This window comes from Plodia interpunctella, chromosome 2 (genome assembly GCF_027563975.2).
Source record: "Plodia interpunctella isolate USDA-ARS_2022_Savannah chromosome 2, ilPloInte3.2, whole genome shotgun sequence".
Classification (NCBI taxonomy): domain Eukaryota; kingdom Metazoa; phylum Arthropoda; class Insecta; order Lepidoptera; family Pyralidae; genus Plodia; species Plodia interpunctella.
Window position 1 is genome coordinate 2,066,441 of NC_071295.1, and position 21,859 is coordinate 2,088,299.

Consider the following 21,859-nt stretch of genomic DNA (forward strand, 5'->3'; position numbering starts at 1 on the left):
TAGTTAGGTGTACATAATAAGAAGTAAATGGATTTTACATAATTTTTTACCTCATAACAGTCGAGCGCGAGCTAAACGGCGTAAATACATAATATCAACAAATATCAGCGAATATGTGAGATTGTTAACAAGTGTAAAATTACATACTATTAAAAACACATCTAAGTTCACTAATTCTAATCCAATTTAAACCCTTTATTAAACCCTTTTAATGCAAACTTTATGTTATTTTTGGGCAGATAAGATTTTGTTTGAACACGAAATTTAGTTAAAAAAATGCATTATCCTTATCTGACCTTTAAAGGTAAATGACTCTGATGACAAATGTGAAATTAAATAATGTTGTTTTAAAATTAGGATGTTAACTGCGTGCATACCATTTGTACTGTGCGTTAGTAGTTTAGTTAGCACCAATTTTAATACTGTACTAAACATTATACATACATAAAGAATGGAGGTCACAATTTAATATATTAAAAAAAGTAAATTTTATGCGTCGACATTTCAGGCGCAGTAGTAGTCAAGTCATGTCAGATGCCTTTTGGCGGTAGGAATAAGGTCTGCCACCAGTGTTGGCAGATTTGGGAATCCATAATAAGGCATAATTCGAAGTCTGTCTATAACACAAACTACAAGATACTTCCCCAATAGTGTATAATATTCGTCGCAAAAAACAAAAACAAATAGACACTAAATAATTGATTTCAGTTATTTTGGTTACTATTTTAAGATATGGCAAGTCGAAATTTCACAATACTGTTACTTTACCACACAGACTCAACAAAGTCCAACAAATATGTATTTATTTCTTCACACATTCATTTGCCTTCATTGGCCGAGTGTCATCCCATTAAGGCTGATGTACACCAAGCAAATGGATGCATCATTCTATCCCAACTCTGGGTGTCCAACCAATGGCTGACCATAGCAGTATAGAATGGGCATTCATTCGTTTGGTGTATAAAAATGGTGTATAATTAGAACATCAGAGGCCATAATGCGAATTTGCAATTCGTTTTACACATTTTTTTCGCAGTGTGACTCCAATCCTTAACCAATAACATTGCGGTGTAGTTGTCGTCATTATAATGTCGCACTGTGACTGGTTGACTGTGAAAAGATTAGTTACTAAAATGATTTGAATCGCATAGGATTGATCATAGCATCTCACGATATGGCATTGTGACGCAATGACTACTACACAGCAAAGTGACGAAGTTTCGAGCATATAAATCGAATTGTAAATAGTTTATTACTATTATTTAATAACACTATCAGCAAATTAAGCTGATGCGTGTATGTAAAATTTGGAGATTTTATTTATTGTATTATTGAATGAATATCCGGTGCAATTTTATTACGATTTTCACACGAGATTATTCTATTACACAGCACTACACGAACATCACTGCATATGGATAGTGTCACTCTTATAACACCAGGGCATTTGTTCGCCAAACTTGCACATGTGGGCGTTATTCTTCGCGTCGTACAGCAGCGGGTGGTCGACGTACGCGTCGCACTCGTTGCACCACACCGAGAGATCACACAGCGAGAGCACCAGCGGATGCTGTGTGTTGCGGTAGTGGGATTGCATGTGCCCGTTTATACTGCGACCGCACGCCGTCTGAAAAAAGAACTGCTGTCACTCTGTCCTTGGGTATCCTTAGATCTTTAAAACTACGCAACGGATTTTGATGCGTGTTTTTTTCATAGATAGTGTGATTCCTGAGGAAGGTTTAGGTGTATAATTTGTTATGGTTTTACCCAAGCGAAGCGACACGGGCCTGTTATTTACTAGCGTAAATAACATAAATAAACACAAAATTCAACTCACGATATAACAGTGCAGACACACCCAGTTCTCGACAGTTTCATTGCACTCTACACACCTCACTCCTTGTTCGAACTTCACCGTCTCCGGAATCACATACATCGACTCCAGGTGTGGACACCATGGTAACGGTATCACCGCAAACATTTCACCATTCACTATTGCTTGCATGTTTTCCGCTAAATAATCCACTAAAGTTGCCTTCTCTGTACTTTCGCTTTCTGTAGTAGTTTTAACTTCCGATGGTCCACTTTTACTTTCGCTTGATCCACTTTTAACTTCCGACGGTCCAGTTTTGCTTTCGTTCAGTTCAGTTTTAACTTTTGATGGACCACTTTTTTCTATGGTATTTTCAGTTTTGTTTATGGAAGTTCCTTGTTTGCTATTAGACGGTCCACTTTTGTCTTTCTTATCCTCTCCGAGGCCGCAGTGAATTCCGTCAGAACATGGTTTGTCTATGCTCTTGGCAGATATTTTTTTCTCTATGGACTTATCTCCAGAATTCAAATTTTCGTTCTCATCATCAGTACCACAATGTATCCCATCTGAACAAATAGATTTATTTCCTTCATCATCAGTTCCACAATGAACCACATCAGAGCAAATTGGTTTGTCTATGCTCAAATTCGCCATATTTCTCTCAAGGGATCCGTCCAAATGGCTTCCATTTTTCGACTCTATAGTAATAGACAACGACACATCCGTCGAAAGATTTGTCTTTTCATCTTCAACTATTAGACCTCGAGACGGCAGCGGTTCTTCCAAAACATTCTCTAACGGCAACGCCAATTGGAACTTGAGATTCTTCCAGTATTTCTTGTGGGTTGCTATTACGTTATTGATGGATTCCACAGCGGTCCAATGGGGGGCTGGTTTCGTTTCGTAGTGGTGGTAGACTGGGTCCCCTAGCAATGCCTTCGTGCACATAGCCATGGCGTAGGAGATGCTGGTGACGTTGTATCCGCCCTCGAGGCACAGCACCACGCGGCCGCCCGACAGCCCGCGCAGCAGCTGCGTCATGCGCCCGTAGCACTCTGGTGTCACTTTGCAACCTGGAATATGTTTATGTTCACAAACAAAACTAACGAAATATTATAAATGAGAAAGTTTGTGAGGATGATTGCAGCATTCATTCACGCAAAATCTACTGGTACGATTGTTATGAAATTTGGTACACGGGTAGAATATAAACCTGGATAAATACATAGCACAACACATTCCATAGGAGCGAAGCCTCGCGGCAAAGCAAGTACTAATATTAGAAATGGGATATTGGCGTAAAGCAAAATGGGTTCTTTGAGTTTCGCAATTGGCTCTGTCTACCCCGTAAGGAATAAATACGTAATTAATGCAAGTTAAATTTTTGGAACGGGATCTTTTATTTACTTGAATGAATGAATTATTCTAACAATTCAACGCCCACAAGCCTATTAACACATAAGTAACAACAATTTAAAAAAAACTTAAAACGAATGCTAAGCACTAAACTGACTGATTAAAATATATAAATATATTTTGTTTATATATTTTTTATTACCTCCCAAAGGGTCCCCGACACAGGCGTCGAACCCAGCCGACACGATGACCAACTCAGGGTTGTACTCGTAAGCAATCGGTAGTACCACTTGTGTGAACGCCGCCAGGTACTCCGTGTCTCCCATGCCGCGCTAAAACAGAGAATTATACAATATGAATATAATTTTATTAACAATAGGGTAGATGAATTTTTTTTCAAAAGTACATTTCATTAAACACACCAGTGAAAAACTTAAGTGAGATAATAACAAACTTCCAAAGATATGACAAAAAAAGAACCATTGAATTCGTCCAAACGCTCAATACTAAACGATACTCTAACATGGCGTCACGATTTTGTAATATTTAAATAAACAAACAATAATTAAATGTCACTTTAATCGATCAGTTTTATTAATTGTCTAAAAAGACGCAAGACATAAGTGTCACTGAAAAGGTGGCGTATATATTATATAAATATAAATATATATATTAAATAAATATATATATATTAGGACAAATCACACAGGTTGAGCCAGCCCCAAAGTAAGTTCGAGACTTGTGTTATGGGATACTAACTCAACGATACTATATTTTATAACAAATACATATATAGATAAACATCCAAGACCCGGGCCAATCAGAAAAAGATCATTTTCCATCATGACCCGACCGGGGATAGAACCCGGGACCTCTCGGTCCAGTGGCAAGAACTTTACCACTGCGCCGCCGAGGTCGTCAAATTTTTATTTATTTATTTTAAGTGAAAAAAAAAGCATTTTTTATTATTGTGCATGCGTTATATAAACTGTAACTGTGTTTTGTCATTTTTGTTACTATTTAACAGTATTTATTTTTCGTTTAATAAAGTTATTATAAAGTGTTCACCTTGTTCCACGGCACGTTTACGTTGAACCCCTCCCCTCTGCCCTCCCCCACCTCCGCGTAGTCCGCGTCCGTCGAGTGCGGGAAGAATGAACCGTGGTCGTAACGATGAATCGACATGTATAGGATCTGTGGAAAAAGATATTGATTAAGAAACTATTTATAAAATAACAGACAGTTTCACTTCGTCACTCGTATATTCGATTTGAATATTTTCAACACACTTGCTTAAAATGAATTTAGTTTTACTCAGTATTATTTAATTTAAAGGACAGGTCCGAAATTGTAGTAGTTTGTAGCTGTGATAGAAATATAATTTATGTTATAGTATAATTTATGGTTACTGTGTTGTTAACTTAAAATATCAAAAATTTCATAGACGAATGAAACACTAGAAGCACCATCTATACTAGACACAGAACATAACTAACCTTATCATCTTCGTAAGTAATCTTCTGAGTCCCGTTGCCATGATGCACGTCCCAGTCCAGGATCAGCACCCTCGTGAGCCCGTGTGCGTGGAGGGCGTGGGCGGCGGCCGCGGCGGCGGAGTTGAGCAAACAGAACCCGCTGGGGGCGTCGGCGTCGGCGTGGTGCCCGGGCGGCCGGACCACGCACACGCCGCTGCCCACCACGTTGTTGAGGACCGCGTCCACCATCTGAACGAATAAATTATGACCTCAATCAACTAACAATATGTGGCGTTCCAAGTTTTGCGGTTTTGATTTAAGGCTGTATTTAGATTGATCACACGGAATATAAAAAAAAACAATTATCATTTTTCACATTTGTCTAGGATTGACCATGGTAGAAATTATCAATTAGTAGGATAATTTAGAAACAACATTGGTTGTTATTTTCTTTATTAATATGGCAAGTCAGTTTGACACTTCCTTCGGTTCTTCCGGTCAAAATAGACTTCACTTTAATTTTTGTCGTGTCGGAAGTCATAGCTAACTTCTTAGCGTTCACGTTTTTCGGTGATGAATGCATAATCCGAGCGCATCAAAAAGGTTTTCGTGCGAAATAAAGCAAATAATTAAGCCACCAACGGTAATAAAACTAACTTTCCAAACTCCATTACTGCTGATATCGTCATTTTGTATTCGAGAGGTCAACCGGCACAGTGAGTTATGGTGAACACTGGTCGGATCCTAACGGAACCGTGATTCGGTTGGACCTGCTGAAGCTGTCGACGTTTTCAAGACCAGCCCAAAGGTGCGCCAACAGTAAATATTTCGGCTGTTCATATTCATAGAAGTAAAAATCTTGTAGGGTATATCGTCCTGCGCAACTAGGGTGTGGTTTCGTATAAAAATCGTCTTTCGTTTCTCAGATAAAGCTACAGTCCAAGAACAACATTTATTGGAAAAAAATATTCAACGTTCACATTTACAAAAATCAAATAATAAATATTGGGAAACAGACATTGAAATTTTAAACTGTAATAGCTAGAGTTCTACTTACTAAATATACAATTGCAATTTTCTCACGTTATGTACATGATTTAGAGGCGTTTATTGTATGAAAATTGCCTTAAAATCAATGTAAATAGCAAAATGCCAAAAATTAGAATCTGTCCAGTGGTACCCTTTTATGTTTAACACGTTATGTGAAAATACTCCTCTAATTGTAATAAATATTGTATCTTGAACTTATATCAGAAATTTGCAAAACATACTTATATACATAGTACTGCAGACAAATTGAAATATTCCTCGTTTGGCTACATTTTTAAAGAAAATATTTGCTATCCAATGGCGTGGCATTTATAGATTTGCAATTGACACACCACACGAAAAATCTAAAATTTTGTTAAAATGTATAAAGAATGATGATGTAAAAAACTTTTCATTCTTTAAATATTTATTCCATGTATTTTCAAGGTAATCTTGAATGGAAAACTCAAATAGATTACCTGTATGACACAGCCGGCAGCCACAGCCGCACTTTCTAGAGAGTCCGGATGGAAATATATAGAATCGTAATCCTCACGCTGGTTGTTCAAATCCCTCAATTTTGTAGTTGCCAACTCTTTTAACCTTAAAAAGAAATGGTTTCTGTCAGGGTCAAAAGTTTCACAAGTTTCTTTCACCGCTGAAAGTAACTATTTGTCAATTTCAACTTGATAAATAAATAAAGAAAAACGGGCCTTGACGGACGGACAACGAAGTGCCTTAATAAAGCTTTATTGAGATAAACATAATCTCACTATATAATCTTCGCGTGTTCGGCTTTCATTCGCGATTTCTCTCATCGCGGCGCCCCAAGCACCCGTAAAAGTAAGTCTTTAAATTTTGAAGATTTGTTTCTTATTTTATGCCTGCCGAAGTCAACCCTCTTTGGTAATGCAGTTGTTGCCTATCAGCTGTCAAATCCGTGTCCCTAAGTCGCCTCGTACGTTTTCCACGGGTGGATATGAAACCGTAATAATATTATATCGATAATAAAACACGAAAGAAGTATATATATATATCGAAAACAAACAAAAATAAACATATCTTTAACCTTTTCAGATGCTTCGGGGAATGGACAGCCAGGATCTGTTCTTCCGAAGCCCTGGCGCTTTCGAGGATATGCAGCCGAGACAGCAGACCGAAATCGCGATGGCGTTCGTGTATCCTCATGATGCGTTCAGGGCATTCCACGTGGTCACTGCAAGACGAGGAAGTTACAACGTAAATATTTCCTTCATGGGATAAGTCCAATATCCATAACATGTGTTCTTTGTACAGTCGATAGCACATCAAGTTACCCTGCATGAACCTCTATGGCGCGCTAATAGCGACGAGTTTGCAATGAATTTATGTGTAGGTTGATGTGTTGACTGCATAATAAATATATATTTATTGTGTATAATTACAAACAAAAAAAAACAATAGTTATTATCTCACATAATTATTTCTGTCAATACTTTAGTGGATACGTGAATATTATATTTTTATTAACAAAGCATGAAGATATACTACTTTTTACAGCCAAAAAAAAATATCGTCGCAACTTTTTAGGTAAAGTTGGTACGAAAGTGAACGAAGGGTTTAATATTATATGATAAAATTTAATATTATATGATAATATTTATTGTGTATAAAGTGAACGAAGGGTTTAATATTATATGATAAAATTTAGGAAAATTTAGGATCAAACTAAAAATCGTGACAAAAACGAAGAAGTTATAAGTAAAAAAAAAATAAATTAAATACCCAAAACAAGGTATAGTTTGAATTATGTATGGCCTTATGACGTTTTAACCGGGAACTTGAAACATGCACATCTCGGTTATCATTAAAGTTAATTAAAGAATAAGTAATATTAGTGTTCGATTTTGCTCGAGTAGTACATAAATTGTGAATATTCCCTTGTAACTCAAAAACACATGAAAATATGATATGGTTACATCCCGAATCTCCCTCATTATGGCGTTTTTCCGGTTTCTTTCGCAGCGATAAAACGTTAATTCGGGCGTTGACAACTTACGGTTCACAAATATTCTTGTGTTTCAACATGGCTTCGTCGTATATGTAGCCGACTGAGTGAAGTGGCGATCTCAACTCCGTCACTGCAAGAAAAATATGTATGTAATCTTGATTTGGATACTTTTTTTGCACAGAAACGCCATCTACTTTATCAGACTCTTCAACAAAATCCTATGGGAATCGCGTACTTTCGGGATAAAAAGTACCCTACGTGTTAATCCAAGGTATCGCTACCACAACATCAAATGTCATAAAAACTGGCCAAGCTGTTTGAGCTTGAAAAGTAATAAACATACAAACGTTCGCCTTTATAATATTAGTGGGAGGGGATGGGATACAGTATATTTTTCTAATTTCGTAAGTAATTGAAATTAACATTGATTCACTTTTTTGATTCCGTATCATGTGATAAATAACATGTCAAAATTCCTGGCCTCATTTGAAGTCGGTTCCACTCCAAGCACCCGCAAGTTTTCATGTCCTTTTACGCTATAACGTCTCACCGCTCTCTCTCTTTCAAATCATTTCCTGTTCCCAAAATTAAACTTTACATTTTTGAAGAGTTCGCCGTGATTTTACAATTATCCGTTTGCCCGACGACTATCTTCCTTGGGAATGCTATTGTCTATTGTTACTTATCAGGCTATGTGTCTCTTAGTCGCCTCATACGATATCCAAAAAATAATATAGTGGTGCTATTTTGGTCTTACCTATCCTCAAGTGATTCAGCCTTCGAGCAATCTCCTTCTTAGTCTGATCATCCTGCAACGGATAGCAGTCCCTCGTGGCGAAAGTCTCCGGCCTAGTTTCGTCTCCCTCCCACCTCAGCGTGACCACATGCTTCTCTTTCTTGCCGTCGCACACGTTCGGCACCGAGTTGTCGACGCTGTACGTCTGTTGGTAGTTGTAGCACTTCCAATATGGCTTGTGGACATATATGCAGTTGAGTATGGATTCGCGAATTCTGTTAAAATAAAATCGTTAATTAGTGTCATTTTTGTTTACGTTGCTTTGAGTTATGTTAGTGCTATGTAGTTTCTAATGGGTCGTTAGTTTTCTGATACTGTAGTAATTGATTACTGTTTACTCTATTTTATTATTGACAAATAAAACATAGAAACAATCTATTGACTACGTAGAAAGAGAAATCTATAGACATCTATCTCATTTGGCTACGCTAGTCTAGAAATTAGGCATTTGCAGACACTTCTTTACGTCAAATATAGAGCTTGTTTCACCGCTGGCTGCTAAACTACAGCCAAACCTATAGTGTTAAAAATTGTGTTTCACAAATCTTGGATAAGGCTAACTGGCTAATCACATCAGAGTTTTATCAAGTTGTTTAGTTTACATGTACGATAAAAAAATTATATTTTATCTGAAAGTATTGAGTGGCTTTATTTTTCTCAAAAAGCTACAAACTACTAGCGATCAAACTTACTCATCGCTCGGCTCGGCGATCGTCTGCAGCACAGGCGGCGAGTGTCCCAGCAGAGTGCGCAGTGTGAGCGCAGCGCCCTCCGCCAGCGACGCCAGGCAGTACCCCCCCTCCAGCACCACGCACACAGACACACACACACACGACAGCAAGTGGAGCAGCGTCGCGTAGCAAGCCGGCGTGATCTCCATTTCGCCCTGGGGTTACCGTGCAGACAAGTGTTTATCGCGTGGACAGGTATTATCATAAGTCGTCTTCATCATACAGTTGGGCCGACCCCAATAATTGGAAGAGGCAAGGAATGTAGAGAAGTTCTATAGTCGTATTCCTCATGAGTGAGGGTCGTGGCCACTATGTGGAATGTAATGTAGTAAATGTCTGCAATTCCTTCTCCATTACACACAAAAGCCGTTTGATGACTTCGCCAGGATAAAATGGTGGTCTATTAAAATTGCTGTACAATATATACATGAATATATACATGAGTCAGAATGGTATACAAACTCATATGGCGCGAGTAGGATTCAAACCTGGGACCTTTCGATTCACAGGCGGGCTAAATACCATGATATTCCCGAAAATATGTATAAAGTAAACGCTGTAAGTTGTTGCACACCAACACAAGGACGAGCAGAGGGCGAAGTGTGGGTTTGCATTTCACTTCTCATTATCGAATCGATTCGAAGTGAGTCTCAGCGAACCAATCACAATGCGGTGTGGTTGTCGTCGCGTCACAATGGCGCACTGTGATCACGTCGCGTCACAGCTGCGTCTCACTTCGAATCGATTTGATGGTGAGATGTAAAAAGCAAAGTCGCACTACGCACACAGATCCATGCATGTATGGATGAGTGAGATGCGAATGTGATACCAAAGTTGACGTCATAATCGCAGTGCGTTCAGTAATGTATATGGCGGCTTGCGCTGTGTGACACACTACCACCTGTTAGATGAACCTCAATCACGCAAAATCTTCTGCATGGATTATGATAAATATAATCGACATAAGGTACTTTAAATTTCCAAGGGAATGAATTATAAACTTATAATTCATTCAAGTTATCACTACAGTTGACTTTAGAAATGAACAAAACGGGCCAATAATCTTGTGTTCTGGTTTCAAAAAAAAAAAAAAAAACAAAAAATTTGCACGATCATAATACAACAAAAAATAATAGTTTTATACTATGTAAAGCAGACGGCCCAAGCCCATTTTATCGAATCATCATAGCTTGGCGGAAAAGCGTAAAAATATTAGGCCCGGGAAAATATTTCATTGATTTTTTTTTTAAACACATTTCATTATATGGTTTCTGCGAATGATTTTCCCTTGATTAACTGCTACAATCTGCATAGGAGAAGACTCTGGTGCAATATATGTCTTTCTTTCCTCTCAGACCAGCGTGGAAGCACCGTTTTTATAATTCATATAAAAATGCATTTCCCGGACCTAATAAATCATAATTAATTTTCACCTTTTCATCGCCTAACGCCGAATCGTAACCGGCCGAAATGATAACCAACTCGGGCGAGAACTGAAAGAAAGAGATATAGTACTATAATAAAGTTAGAAAGAGATGGTATACCTCGGGACATCCAATCGCCGCGTCGTACCCCGCTGATATTAGTATCAGCTCCGGTTGGTACTAGCAAGAGAAAAATAAACATTGAATTTTTGATCATCACATTGGAACAGGAAAGTCAGTATGTAGGAGTATGAACGAATTGCCTATAATTATATTGTACACAGTATAACGAAATGGACATTTTAAATATGTTACCTATTTTTCATAATTCAAGATGTTATACTATTGTAAGCGGTATTATAGATTTTTTTGTCGATATAATGTGACAGAGTTGTAAACAACATTTCAGCTGGCAAGATTATTTTTGTGTATTTTCAAATTTAGTAAGCGCAAGCAACACACTTCAAAGTACCACTTATTATAAAAGTAGGCAAATACTGTAACATGAATTGGATCCCATGGCCGCCACTTCACATTGATCAAAGAGTTGGTTTTGTAATGATGATTATCTTTACAAGTTATTATTATGTATGTTCGATTGTGGAATCTTGTAACTCAATTTTGAAGCAGATATCTTCAACCGATTGAGCTGAAATTTTGTACACACGTTTAGTTTGGGTGACAATGCATTATTAAGATAAGCATGACCGGTTGGTGCACCTAAGCACGGCTCCCGACGAGGGAACTCCACTTCCGGTTTACTTCACGGCCATGAGACTCTTTAGTCAAGCATTGAATACCGTAAGATCAAATATCAAATATGTCATTTTTGCAATAATAACTTTATTGTTATTACATGCAAATAAAGGAAGATAACAAAAAGGATTTTATCTTATAATCATAATATACAATCTCAATATACAATGTTTCTATTTACATGAAACTACTATAGAAGTTGGTGGTACTTTGTTTATACAAATGAGAAAAGTGTATATATTAGAAATTGATTAGAACTTTTGAATTATAGAGCTTTTAAATGTATCACAAGCATTTTTACAACTTCCACTTTTGAATGATTAAATTTGTTTTCCAAAATTTTTTCTATTTGTTCATTTTTGCAAGAGTATTTCCTTTTTCTCACATTTTTAGATAATTTTTCAATTGCAATGAAGTTTGCAATAGTTTCTTTGATGAGCTCCTTGGTCAAATGGTACACACCAGGAAACCAGCTTCTCAATAAATGAATTAGTTTTATAATGCCATGCCTTCGCTGAAACATTTAGTCTGGGCACATTCATACTATCTAGTTTGTGGCAACTCCAAAAACTGTGTGGGAATTCTGGTGGTTTATTATAAATGCCGATAAAGCATTCAGAGAACCAGTGTGCAATATCAATACTGTCCGGATCCTGTAGACTGGTCAGGAGCTCGTTGAAGTATCTCACAATATGGAGGATATTGTCTTTTAAATAGCTTAAAGCTAATATATATTTAATTTCTGTATTGAAGATCATGTTACTGCCGTATTTTTTCATACAATTAATTTCTTGTACTTGCCTGGAAATTACGAAATTATTATCGCTTAATAATTAACTGGACCATTATAACAAATGAACAACACATTATTTGATAGAAAAATATTTTGAAATTATTAATATCATTAATATTATAAGCTCGAGCTTGGACATGTGTAAGTATGTTTGATACTTATCATACAAAACTACTGAATAGATTTCAATTAATTTTGGTACACAGTAGAAAGTAACCTGGAATAGCACATTTTTTTCTTGAAGTTACCATGGGAGCAATGCCCTGAGGCGCAGCTAGTATATACTGTGGTCACTAAATACCAACCTGTAAATATTTTTTGCCAAATGAAAATTAGAACCTTGAACCAATGTATTTTCAAAGTATGATAGCAAACTCATCACAGTGTTTATATCAAAGTCTACTATACATACATTTGGTGCCATATTGATATTATTTTCCGATGCATATTCCAAAATCAACTGAAACATCATGTCGTAGCTTTATCTGTACACAAGCAGAAAACTAATGGAAAAGTTTTGTTGCTATCATCCAAAACGCTACCATGTATAGTGTAAAAGTAAGGAAACAATCTAATATCCAATATCTGGAATTACTTAAAATTGTCACTGCATTCAATGTAGACATAATCAATATTCTTTTATTACAATCATAAATCCTTTTATTATAAAATTTTCTTCATTGATTTTGGTTCGAGTTTCATCAAAGATTCAAAGATTCAAACATTTATTTGCCAACTATGAGTCATAATTACAATACAGGTGTTATGTACAATTTTGTTCTTATCATAGCAACTCAGCGAGTATTGCAAATGTAGTCATTACAGTAGTATATTTTATATAAAACAATGTTAAAATAATTGATTAATAGATAAAAATTTATAAAAAAAAAAATTATTTAATTAATTCATATTCAAATACATATATTAGACACTTAGATTATTTATGAATACATATTAAATACTTTAAATAACAATTACAATTCCATTACATGTCAAGGTATTCCTTTACTGAGTAATAATTTTTTGATAGCAGAAAGGATTTTAAGGCATTTGAGAACTTTTTTAAATTATTTTCGTTTTTAATAAATGCCGGTAATTTATTATATATTCTGATTGCCATATAGTGCGGACTAGTTTTTAGCATCCTTATTCTAGCTATAGGCAAATAAAGTCTGTCTTTATGTCTGGTGTTAATTTTATGTGTGTCCTTTACTTTCATAAAAGAGCTTAGATTTTGATGAGTAAACATGCAGATGTCGTATATGTATATAGATGGCAAAGTTAGTATCTTAATTTTTTTGAAATAAGGTCTACACGATTTAGTATTATCTATTTGAGCTATAATTCTGACACATTTCTTTTGTAACAAAAATAGGTCTCCTACGTCCGTACTATTTCCCCAAAGCATTATCCCATATTTAAGTTGAGAGTATGCATATGCGTAATACGCGGATAACGCTGCCTCTGTGCTAGTGCTCTGGACCAGCTCATACAGAGCGTAAGTAAAACTAGATAGTTTTGACTTCACTAACTCTATATGGGCTTTCCAATTTAGGTGAGTATCAATGATTATGCCAAGTAATTTGAATGTGTCAACGCATTCTATTTCCTGGTTATTTATGTTCAAATTAATTTTTAAAGGTTTTTTTGTATAGGGTCTAAATTGTATAATTTTCTATCTATATCGAAATGCACATCAGTAGTTGTCTCAATGATGTTGTAGATGGTAAATGCATTAATAACTCAGGTGTTACAGTGTCCTTACTATTTTGAATTACTTCTAATGGGTTATCAGCAGAAATGGCTTCAGCTTTAACTTTTTCCATAAACTCTGCAATTTTTTTCTTGAAAGGGTCAGGTTCTTGGTTGTGTTCGTGTGATATTTTAATTAAAATGTGTTTCTTTTTACTTTCCGCTGAAGTCATTGCAGTAGCTTTGCAAGTATATTTTAACTGCCGATCGCAAGCCCAATAACACATGTTAGCAATAGTTTTTTGAACTATCTTAATGTAGCATATTCGGGTGCCGAAATGTTGGGAAAAATAGTTTTCCATAAGATAAAAAACTTCGAAAACTATGGGATACGTCTTAAGCTGTAAATTTTCGAGCCAGTAAACGGTCGAAAAGAAGCTCGGAACACTTCACACGTGAAGACTTATTGAAATATGGACTTCATACAGGTAAGATCTTCAGTCAAAATCAAGTTTATATCAGTTTATGACCACAGTTGACCAAATAATGGAGAACATAACCTAAAATAGTGTTATTATTTTCAGGATAATCCACTAAATCTTTCCTTTTTCCTTTAAACTCGCACCACGATTGTGTAGAAGGTATTTTTGGTCGTAAATCTGCAACTATATTGAAAATTGGCGCTTTTTGCCTCCATTGGCACTGTTTGTGTACCTTAGTTGTACCAGTAGCGCCATCTGCGCTGAGCTTTGTGTAATATACCCTATTCCCCAATCAAAAGAAATTAAAATTTTACGAAATTAACAAAAAACAAATGTTTTGATTTTTACTTTTCTTTGGGTCATTTATCCATTTGCATAACATGCCTTCGGCGCCAGGAAACCCGTGTGCTATATGATAATTTGTAAAAAAATACTAGGCAATTCTTATGAATCGTATGCGACCTAAAGACAAGTAAGACTTGGGTTATTTTAATTTTTTTAGGTTAAAAAAATAACAAATATTTTATTCCTTACCCGAATTATGCGAAACAATACAGTACAGTCAGACAATAAAGTGACGAAAATAATCGAGAGCGCTGTCTCCTGCCGGTTAGCAATGCCTAGTTTATCAACCTATCTTTACCATTCTATATGGCATTGGCAAAAAAATTGTAGGCACTTCGTTAAAAATCCGTTTTCACTTTATTGACAGACTAAAGTACAATATGCGAAAATAATACCGTGCGAAACGTTATGTTATAAAAATATGTGAAAAGAGGGGATCTTTCACTGACCTCGAAAGCCATGGGTAAAAGCAGTTGGTGCCAAACGGCGAGATAGTCCGCATCAGTCATCCCGGTCTTATTGAGGGGCACGTTGAAGTTGTGTCCGACGCCGCGGCCCGCGCCGGCGAAGCTGCACTCGGCCTGGCGCAGGCTGGGCCAGAACGACCCGTGCTCGTAGCGGTGGACGGAGAAGTATACCACTCTGCGGGTGGATTGTCTCGTTCTCATTGTAATACTATACATTGTAATACATTGTAATACATTGTAATACATTGTAACACATTGTAACACATTGTAGTACATTGTGATACATTGTAATACATTGTAATACATTGTAACACATTGTAATACATTGTAATACATTGTAATACATTGTAACACATTGTAACACATTGTAGTACATTGTGATACATTGTAATACATTGTAATACATTGTAACACATTGTAATACATTGTAATACATTGTAATACATTGTAACACATTGTAGTACATTGTGATACATTGTAATACATTGTAACACATTGTAATACATTGTAATACATTGTAACACATTGTAACACATTGTAACACATTGTAGTACATTGTGATACATTGTAATACATTGTAATACATTGTAACACATTGTAATACATTGTAACACATTGTAACACATTGTAACACATTGTAGTACATTGTGATACATTGTAATACATTGTAACACATTGTAACACATTGTAATACATTGTAAAACTAATCTATCCTACCTTCTTGCATGATAGCGACTAGCACTGTTCAAATGAGATTCTTTAGGAATTTCATCTCATCAGTGGTCGTTTCGAAATGCCAGTAATTTGTAGCTTTGAGAAATACAATATAATTTAAAATATTTGGCAAGGTGTGCCTGTGAAGGAGTTTCAGAATGCTTTAAGAATTGTGAAAGATTGTAACAGATTTTCGAATTTATAAAATTAATTTATTAAATAATATAGATATCTATTTTATCAAATGTGTTCTTGTTAAACATTGGTGCCAGATTTAATTCAACTCGCCTGAAGGCATTCTTAACCACTGGACCATCACTGTTTAAATTCTTGAATGAAATAGTGCCCAAATGGGTGGATCGATCACACGTCTGGTACTTGCACTGGCGTTCCCAAATAGGAGAAGTGTATTTTTTATTTATTTTATCGAATTATTCTACAGTGTAATATTTTATGGTGACCCAAAACCCAAATGATTTCGTATGTGCCTACCTGGGATCATCATAAAACATTTGTTGCGTCGCCTGCCCATGGTGTACGTCCCAATCGACTATCAGTATACTGAAACAAAGATAATCTTTAAAAAAAAAAAACTAATAATTTAACTTTTTTTTTTTACTATTTATCAATGATAATTAGGGATTGTATAAACAGCTTGTTGCTACTCGTCCTTTTTTATAGGTTATGAAAAACAGTTATAAGAATGGAGCAAAGGATTTAGAAGTCCGAATACAATGGGTTGGCGAGAGAAAGAGGGTCCATGCAGCAACTAAACAAAACCACAAAAATGAATTTTAGTAAATTTAGTTTTTATGTTGTTCCCAACAATAATTAATCACTCGGTCGCGTAAATTGAGACACAATGCATAAATAAGGGTGGCATGATAGGGACCAATACTGTTTAAATTAGTTTCTTTCGGCATTTCTTCTCTCTTGTCTATGACACTCACCGCTTGAGTCCGTGTTTGTTTATGGCATGCTTAGCGGCCAAAGCGACGTTGTTGTAGAAGCAGTAGCCGCAGGGCTCCGCCCTCATGGCGTGGTGCCCCGGGGGGCGCACGAAGGCCGCCCCGTTTTGTACCTCGCCAGAGACTATACGGTCTACCATGTCTATAGTCGACCCGGCGGCGATCAACGCCAGTTCGTGCGTGCTCTGAAAATAAATGTTAAAAATTATTTTTTACTTCTGTTCTCATGCTCGTAAAGAACATTATGATTGGATGTAAGCTGCCTAAAATTAGATTTTGAGAATTGTTATAAAGTAATGTTGTACTATATATATATATTTTTAACTGGTGCATATTTTTATACATTAAGATACCTGCCCGGTATATCTCTTTATACGAAGTTTCTTGTTAATATTAACACTTCTAAAAGGTATGCATATAGTTAAAGACCCCCATTTAAACATAGGCTACTTTTTGTTTTTAAAATCAACCCACAAATTGGGGTAAAAGTTTATATGAAAATCGTGTATGTTCTGTTTCAAAGAGAAAAAGTTAGTATCTGTATTAAAAAAAATCCTCACAAACTCACAGGGTGTATGTAAATAGCGTCGAACTTCGCGGACAGCCGTTCGAGGTACTCCGCGTCGTGGTTGTTGTGAGTGGTCTCCAGCATCTCGTACACGGAGGGGCAGTGAAGGGAACTCAGCTCCTCTTTGGAAGCTGCCCGCGGCGAGAACTCTTGGCATTGCGAGATCAGGTTAAGTTCGCGACACCTGTTTAAATAAATACTATATTTAGGTTTACAACAGTAAAAAAAAACAAGACCTATCTTTCTATCATCGTCGCGTGCTCCCGGTCATTCGGGGCTGTGATGGCGCAAAGCCTGATTGACTGTTAGACAATGAGTATAGCAATAAGTTCAGAACTTCGTAGTTTTAAAAATTGTATTTTTGTGCAATAAAGCTAAACTAGTTTATCAAATTTAGAACACAATAAATTTTTGATGAATTTTTACAAAATTGTGAATATTTCAAAAACGACTTAACCGATTTTGATGCTTCAGGAACTTAAAAATTCTATTGACAGAGACGATCCTACAACTAGACCAACGATTCGAAAGTTATCATGTTACTAACATACACACATACATTTAAAAAAATGCCTGAAGTAGAATTGTGTCACTCGCTTCGCTCGGTCAATTAAATTTAAAAAAGATACCTATCGATAACACTGACGAGCCTCTCCGGGCACTCCGGGTAGTTGGCGTCCCAGAGACAGCGGTGCTCCGCCATGCGGGGCTCCGTCACGAACCCGGTGGGGCCCTTCACCTTGTTCTTGGACTCCATGGCCTGTTGAACGTCAGATAATTGTGGAAATTATACAATCCTTTATTGGCACCAGCGCCAATTTAGAGATTTATGTGACATTTTAGACACGCCAGATTACTTTTATCTAAATTTTGATACAGGAATAGCGCAGGTACTCTCGTGGCGCGCATTGTATTCTTATACATAAGATTACAGTCTCTATTAATATAATAAGTACATGTTGTCACGCATGTCTTTCGCAGACAGTAGACATAGGCCATTTCCACTTACCAAGCTTTCCTATATTTCAATTCGTTAAGTAACTGTCTTTTAACGCAATTTTATGTATGATGCATGACATGTGTTTTTTTTTTGTTAAATAAAAATATATCTTTATCCGTCTGAGAATGAAGGAATGATATTCATAATTTTTCACTGATAAGATCATGTTTTTACTGTCATTGTATGTTAATTACGATTACTCTTATCGTATGTCTGGGTTTTAGCGCATCCTTAAGTGGCGGCAACCACTGTCAATCATATCGGCTTGTACACAGTCAAGGTACATCGACGTTAGAGATGACGTGAACAATTTTTACACGTGAACAAGTTACCTTAATCGTCTATGGTTACCCAACTACTAATAGTCCACAAACAATGTCAGAAAGCAGAATTTTTAGGATTCATTATCACTTGGTTAATAGATGATGAGAGATGAGCTATGATTAAGCTGCTGGAAACAGCCTGTATTGTAATAAATGAAATCTTAGTGGATACTTTACTTTTATTTTAGTGGACGACCTCGGTGGCGCAGTGGTAAAGTGCTTACCTCTGAACCGAGAGGTCCCGGGTTCGATCCCCGGTCGGGTCATGATGGAAAATGATCTTTTTCTGATTGGCGCAGGTCTTGGATGTTTATCTATATATGTATTTGTTATATAGTATTGAGTTAGTATCCCATAACACAAGTCTCGAACTTACTCGGGCTAGCTCAATCTGTGTGATTTGTCCTTATATACTTTAGATATCGTCAACATAATCACACTATGCCCAGACTGTCAGACTGATTTGCATGATTAATAGAATATTTACTATCAGAATAACTACATTGTATAACAAATGACAATATCCCGCAACGTCTTGATATTAAAATGCCATAGTTACTAAATAGACAATATAGCTAAACATAAACACCTTAGTAACAAAAATTGACTTGCAGCAAAACAATTCTGATAGGTATACAATACATACATAGAATACAACATATAATTCCTTATGTTAGTTATCATCATGTTAGTTTCCACTAAAGAATTTCAAGGTTTGCATTGTGAAATTGATTTCGAGCTGTGACACCAAATAAGTGCAACATCATGAATGAACGTTTCCCACGCCTATACGACGCAACAGTTTGTTTTGTGTGGGTGTTACTTGTGTAACCAATCAATTGCAAAATAAAATAACATACTGACTAAAGCCACAGACATCAGAACATTCACCAGAGTTCCTTTTAGGGAAAGACTAGTGGTTCTAAGACTCTGTAAAAATAATCATTAAAAAGTAGACACCACGGATTTAGCGGAGTACCTAATAATTCGATGGTAGACACAAAGAGCACAGACATTCTTTATACCATTAGAGATAAAGAAACATTAACAACTCTCTTATTGCATATCAATATTATGACCATTTTCTATAAATTATATTTACAAAGTGTATCAAATAAACAAATATATATCTTGTGTTATGTATATAGAAAACATAGCTTACTAGGCAATAATGTTTTATATATTCCAAAATATATATCATTGTGACAATATTCTGTACTATATCACAAAAACAATATGCCAAAATGAAATCCATAGACTAATTTAGAATTTTTAGTCTTCATTGTCTATAACTCAAAAGAGGTCTAATAAATTAGGTAGTATTAGCAAAGTTTTGTAGAAAAAAAATTGAACTTACCATAATGTTTCAAATACAAATGTATGGTACACACAATCTAATTCACCTAACTTATTCAATTACCAATATATTTTTATAATAGAAATGTATGTAATGTAAAATTCAATATTTTTATTTTGCTTAAATGATTTCCATTTTCAGTGAAAAAGTCAATAGAGGGCACATTCATGAAATACCTGAATTCTGTGCAGTTCAAATCAAGAGTATTGCTGGCAGATAAATAATATGAATGAATATTATAAACATACTTACAATTTGATAGTGATCCCTTAAAACAGTGTCGACTGTTTGTTTCTTCTTATGCAAAGCCTTTTTCTTAGCAGCTAGAACTGAAGCTGAGGGCTGAAACAAGGATTATTCATTTAAAATCACTGAACAATACAGCTGTTCCAACCAAATGGTTTATAAGAAATAAACCGAATACAAGAATGATAAGGCTAATTATTACATAATTGTGTTAAAGATAAGATTATATGTTGGCTTCATTAAATAAATTATTTATGTTTATTGACAGAGTATACATGTGGTAATCTAATTGTCAAAGACAAAGCTCATTAATATTTAAAGCCTAGTCATCATTATATCATACCAGCTTGATCATAATAATGTCAACTAGGGCTCCAAAGGTGCAAATACAGAGATGAAATACAGGTTATTAACAGAATAGGATCGTAAGTAGTTGGTGAAATTTCCTAAATTACACCAATTTATTGCTGTGATCCAGAGGTTCACTCCAGGAATACATGAAATGTGAAACTATCATGTTTAGGAGACTATACTGTAAATGAATTAACCAATTCTTTTGTGTTTAAATATGCTCTACATATTTTGATCGTCAATGCTTACAAACATCAACCACGCCATTTCATACTTAAATTATTATTCCTTATGACCACAACATACAGTTCATATTACCTTAGCACCAGCAGACATGGCACGAGTCTGAATCTTGGCCTTGCGTGCTCCATTCCTGGTAACAATACTGGAGGGCGGTGGGGTATTTTTTTTACTATCGCCTGCGCCGGCGGATCGTCTTGGCTGGGGTGGTGGGGTCGACTAAAATTATAGAATCAATTAAGTAGGTACTACTTTTAAGGAAATCAGTCGCTAAATTATTGACAAACTTACCATTGTAAACTTTTTCTGAATGAGCTTGTTACTGGAATTTTATAGTTCCATTATTTTAATTTATTTTATTCGAATTATTAATATCAAATACTCTTAATGGGAGACATGGTCACTACATTAAATTCAACAAGCGAAGATAAATACGGTGTATTCGTTGTTTGCATGCAATTCGCGTTTTTGCGTGCATTTCTTGCATTCGTTCGACATTTCGTTAATTTCATACAGACGTCACGTTAAAACTAACTGTCACTGTCACTTACTACGTTTGACAATAAATTCCCAACAAACATTTTGGCTGCCAAAATGTCATTGTCCGAATCTTATTAAAATACTAGCTTTTGCCCGCGGCTTCACCCGCGTTAATTTCATGCGTCCGCTAATAAGGTAAGGTAAGGGTTTAGATTTTAATATACTTATTCTATTTCTAATAATAGCTGTCCTTATCTGTGTATTGTTCACTCTGGCGTTGACTTTACAAACACCATCATATTAATATGATCTTTATATGATTATGATAGTTTACGCCAGAAGTTGCGATGCGAAAATAATGAGTTATTTTATGCTGTTTAAACTGCAAATAATTTTATTTTGGCAGCCAATATGTTTATTGGGTATAAAATTGTGGTTGTGGGTGCTCTGTCAATGGTTCTGG

At 35.9% G+C, this 21,859-nt stretch overlaps 1 protein-coding gene across 2 annotated transcripts; it reads right to left on the minus strand.

Moving 5' to 3' along the window:
* Positions 1-271: 271 nt before the first annotated feature.
* On the minus strand, positions 272-21,426 carry HDAC6 (Histone deacetylase 6). 2 transcript variants are annotated; one of them, XM_053754840.2, is made up of 19 exons: positions 21,208-21,426; positions 20,995-21,135; positions 20,332-20,421; positions 18,029-18,159; positions 17,400-17,583; positions 16,814-17,016; positions 16,356-16,424; positions 15,132-15,324; positions 10,624-10,683; positions 9,152-9,345; positions 8,421-8,674; positions 7,712-7,793; positions 6,743-6,889; positions 6,153-6,276; positions 4,666-4,893; positions 4,238-4,363; positions 3,372-3,501; positions 1,838-2,886; positions 272-1,627 (listed from the first exon to the last, which is right to left on the minus strand). In XM_053754840.2, the coding sequence occupies exons 1-19, from the start codon at positions 21,208-21,210 to the stop codon at positions 1,406-1,408; spliced, it is 3,630 nt and encodes a 1,209-aa protein (XP_053610815.1). In that variant the 5' UTR covers positions 21,211-21,426; the 3' UTR covers positions 272-1,405. The 2 variants fall into 2 exon arrangements, with proteins under 2 accessions (XP_053610815.1, XP_053610806.1); XM_053754831.2 differs by lacking the exon at positions 10,624-10,683 and adding an exon at positions 10,735-10,794.
* Between the last annotated feature and the right edge of the window lie 433 nt (positions 21,427-21,859).

What these genes read in the sequence shown, in the direction of transcription:
- HDAC6 (XM_053754840.2), bottom strand. An exon ending in TTTTACCCATGGCTTTCGAG is followed by an intron (nt 10,684 to 15,131) that starts GTCAGTGAAAGA and finishes TCTTTCTTTCAG; the next exon opens with TTCTCGCCCGAGTTGGTTAT. An exon ending in TAAACGTGCCGTGGAACAAG is followed by an intron (nt 3,502 to 4,237) that starts GTGAACACTTTA and finishes TCTCTGTTTTAG; the next exon opens with CGCGGCATGGGAGACACGGA.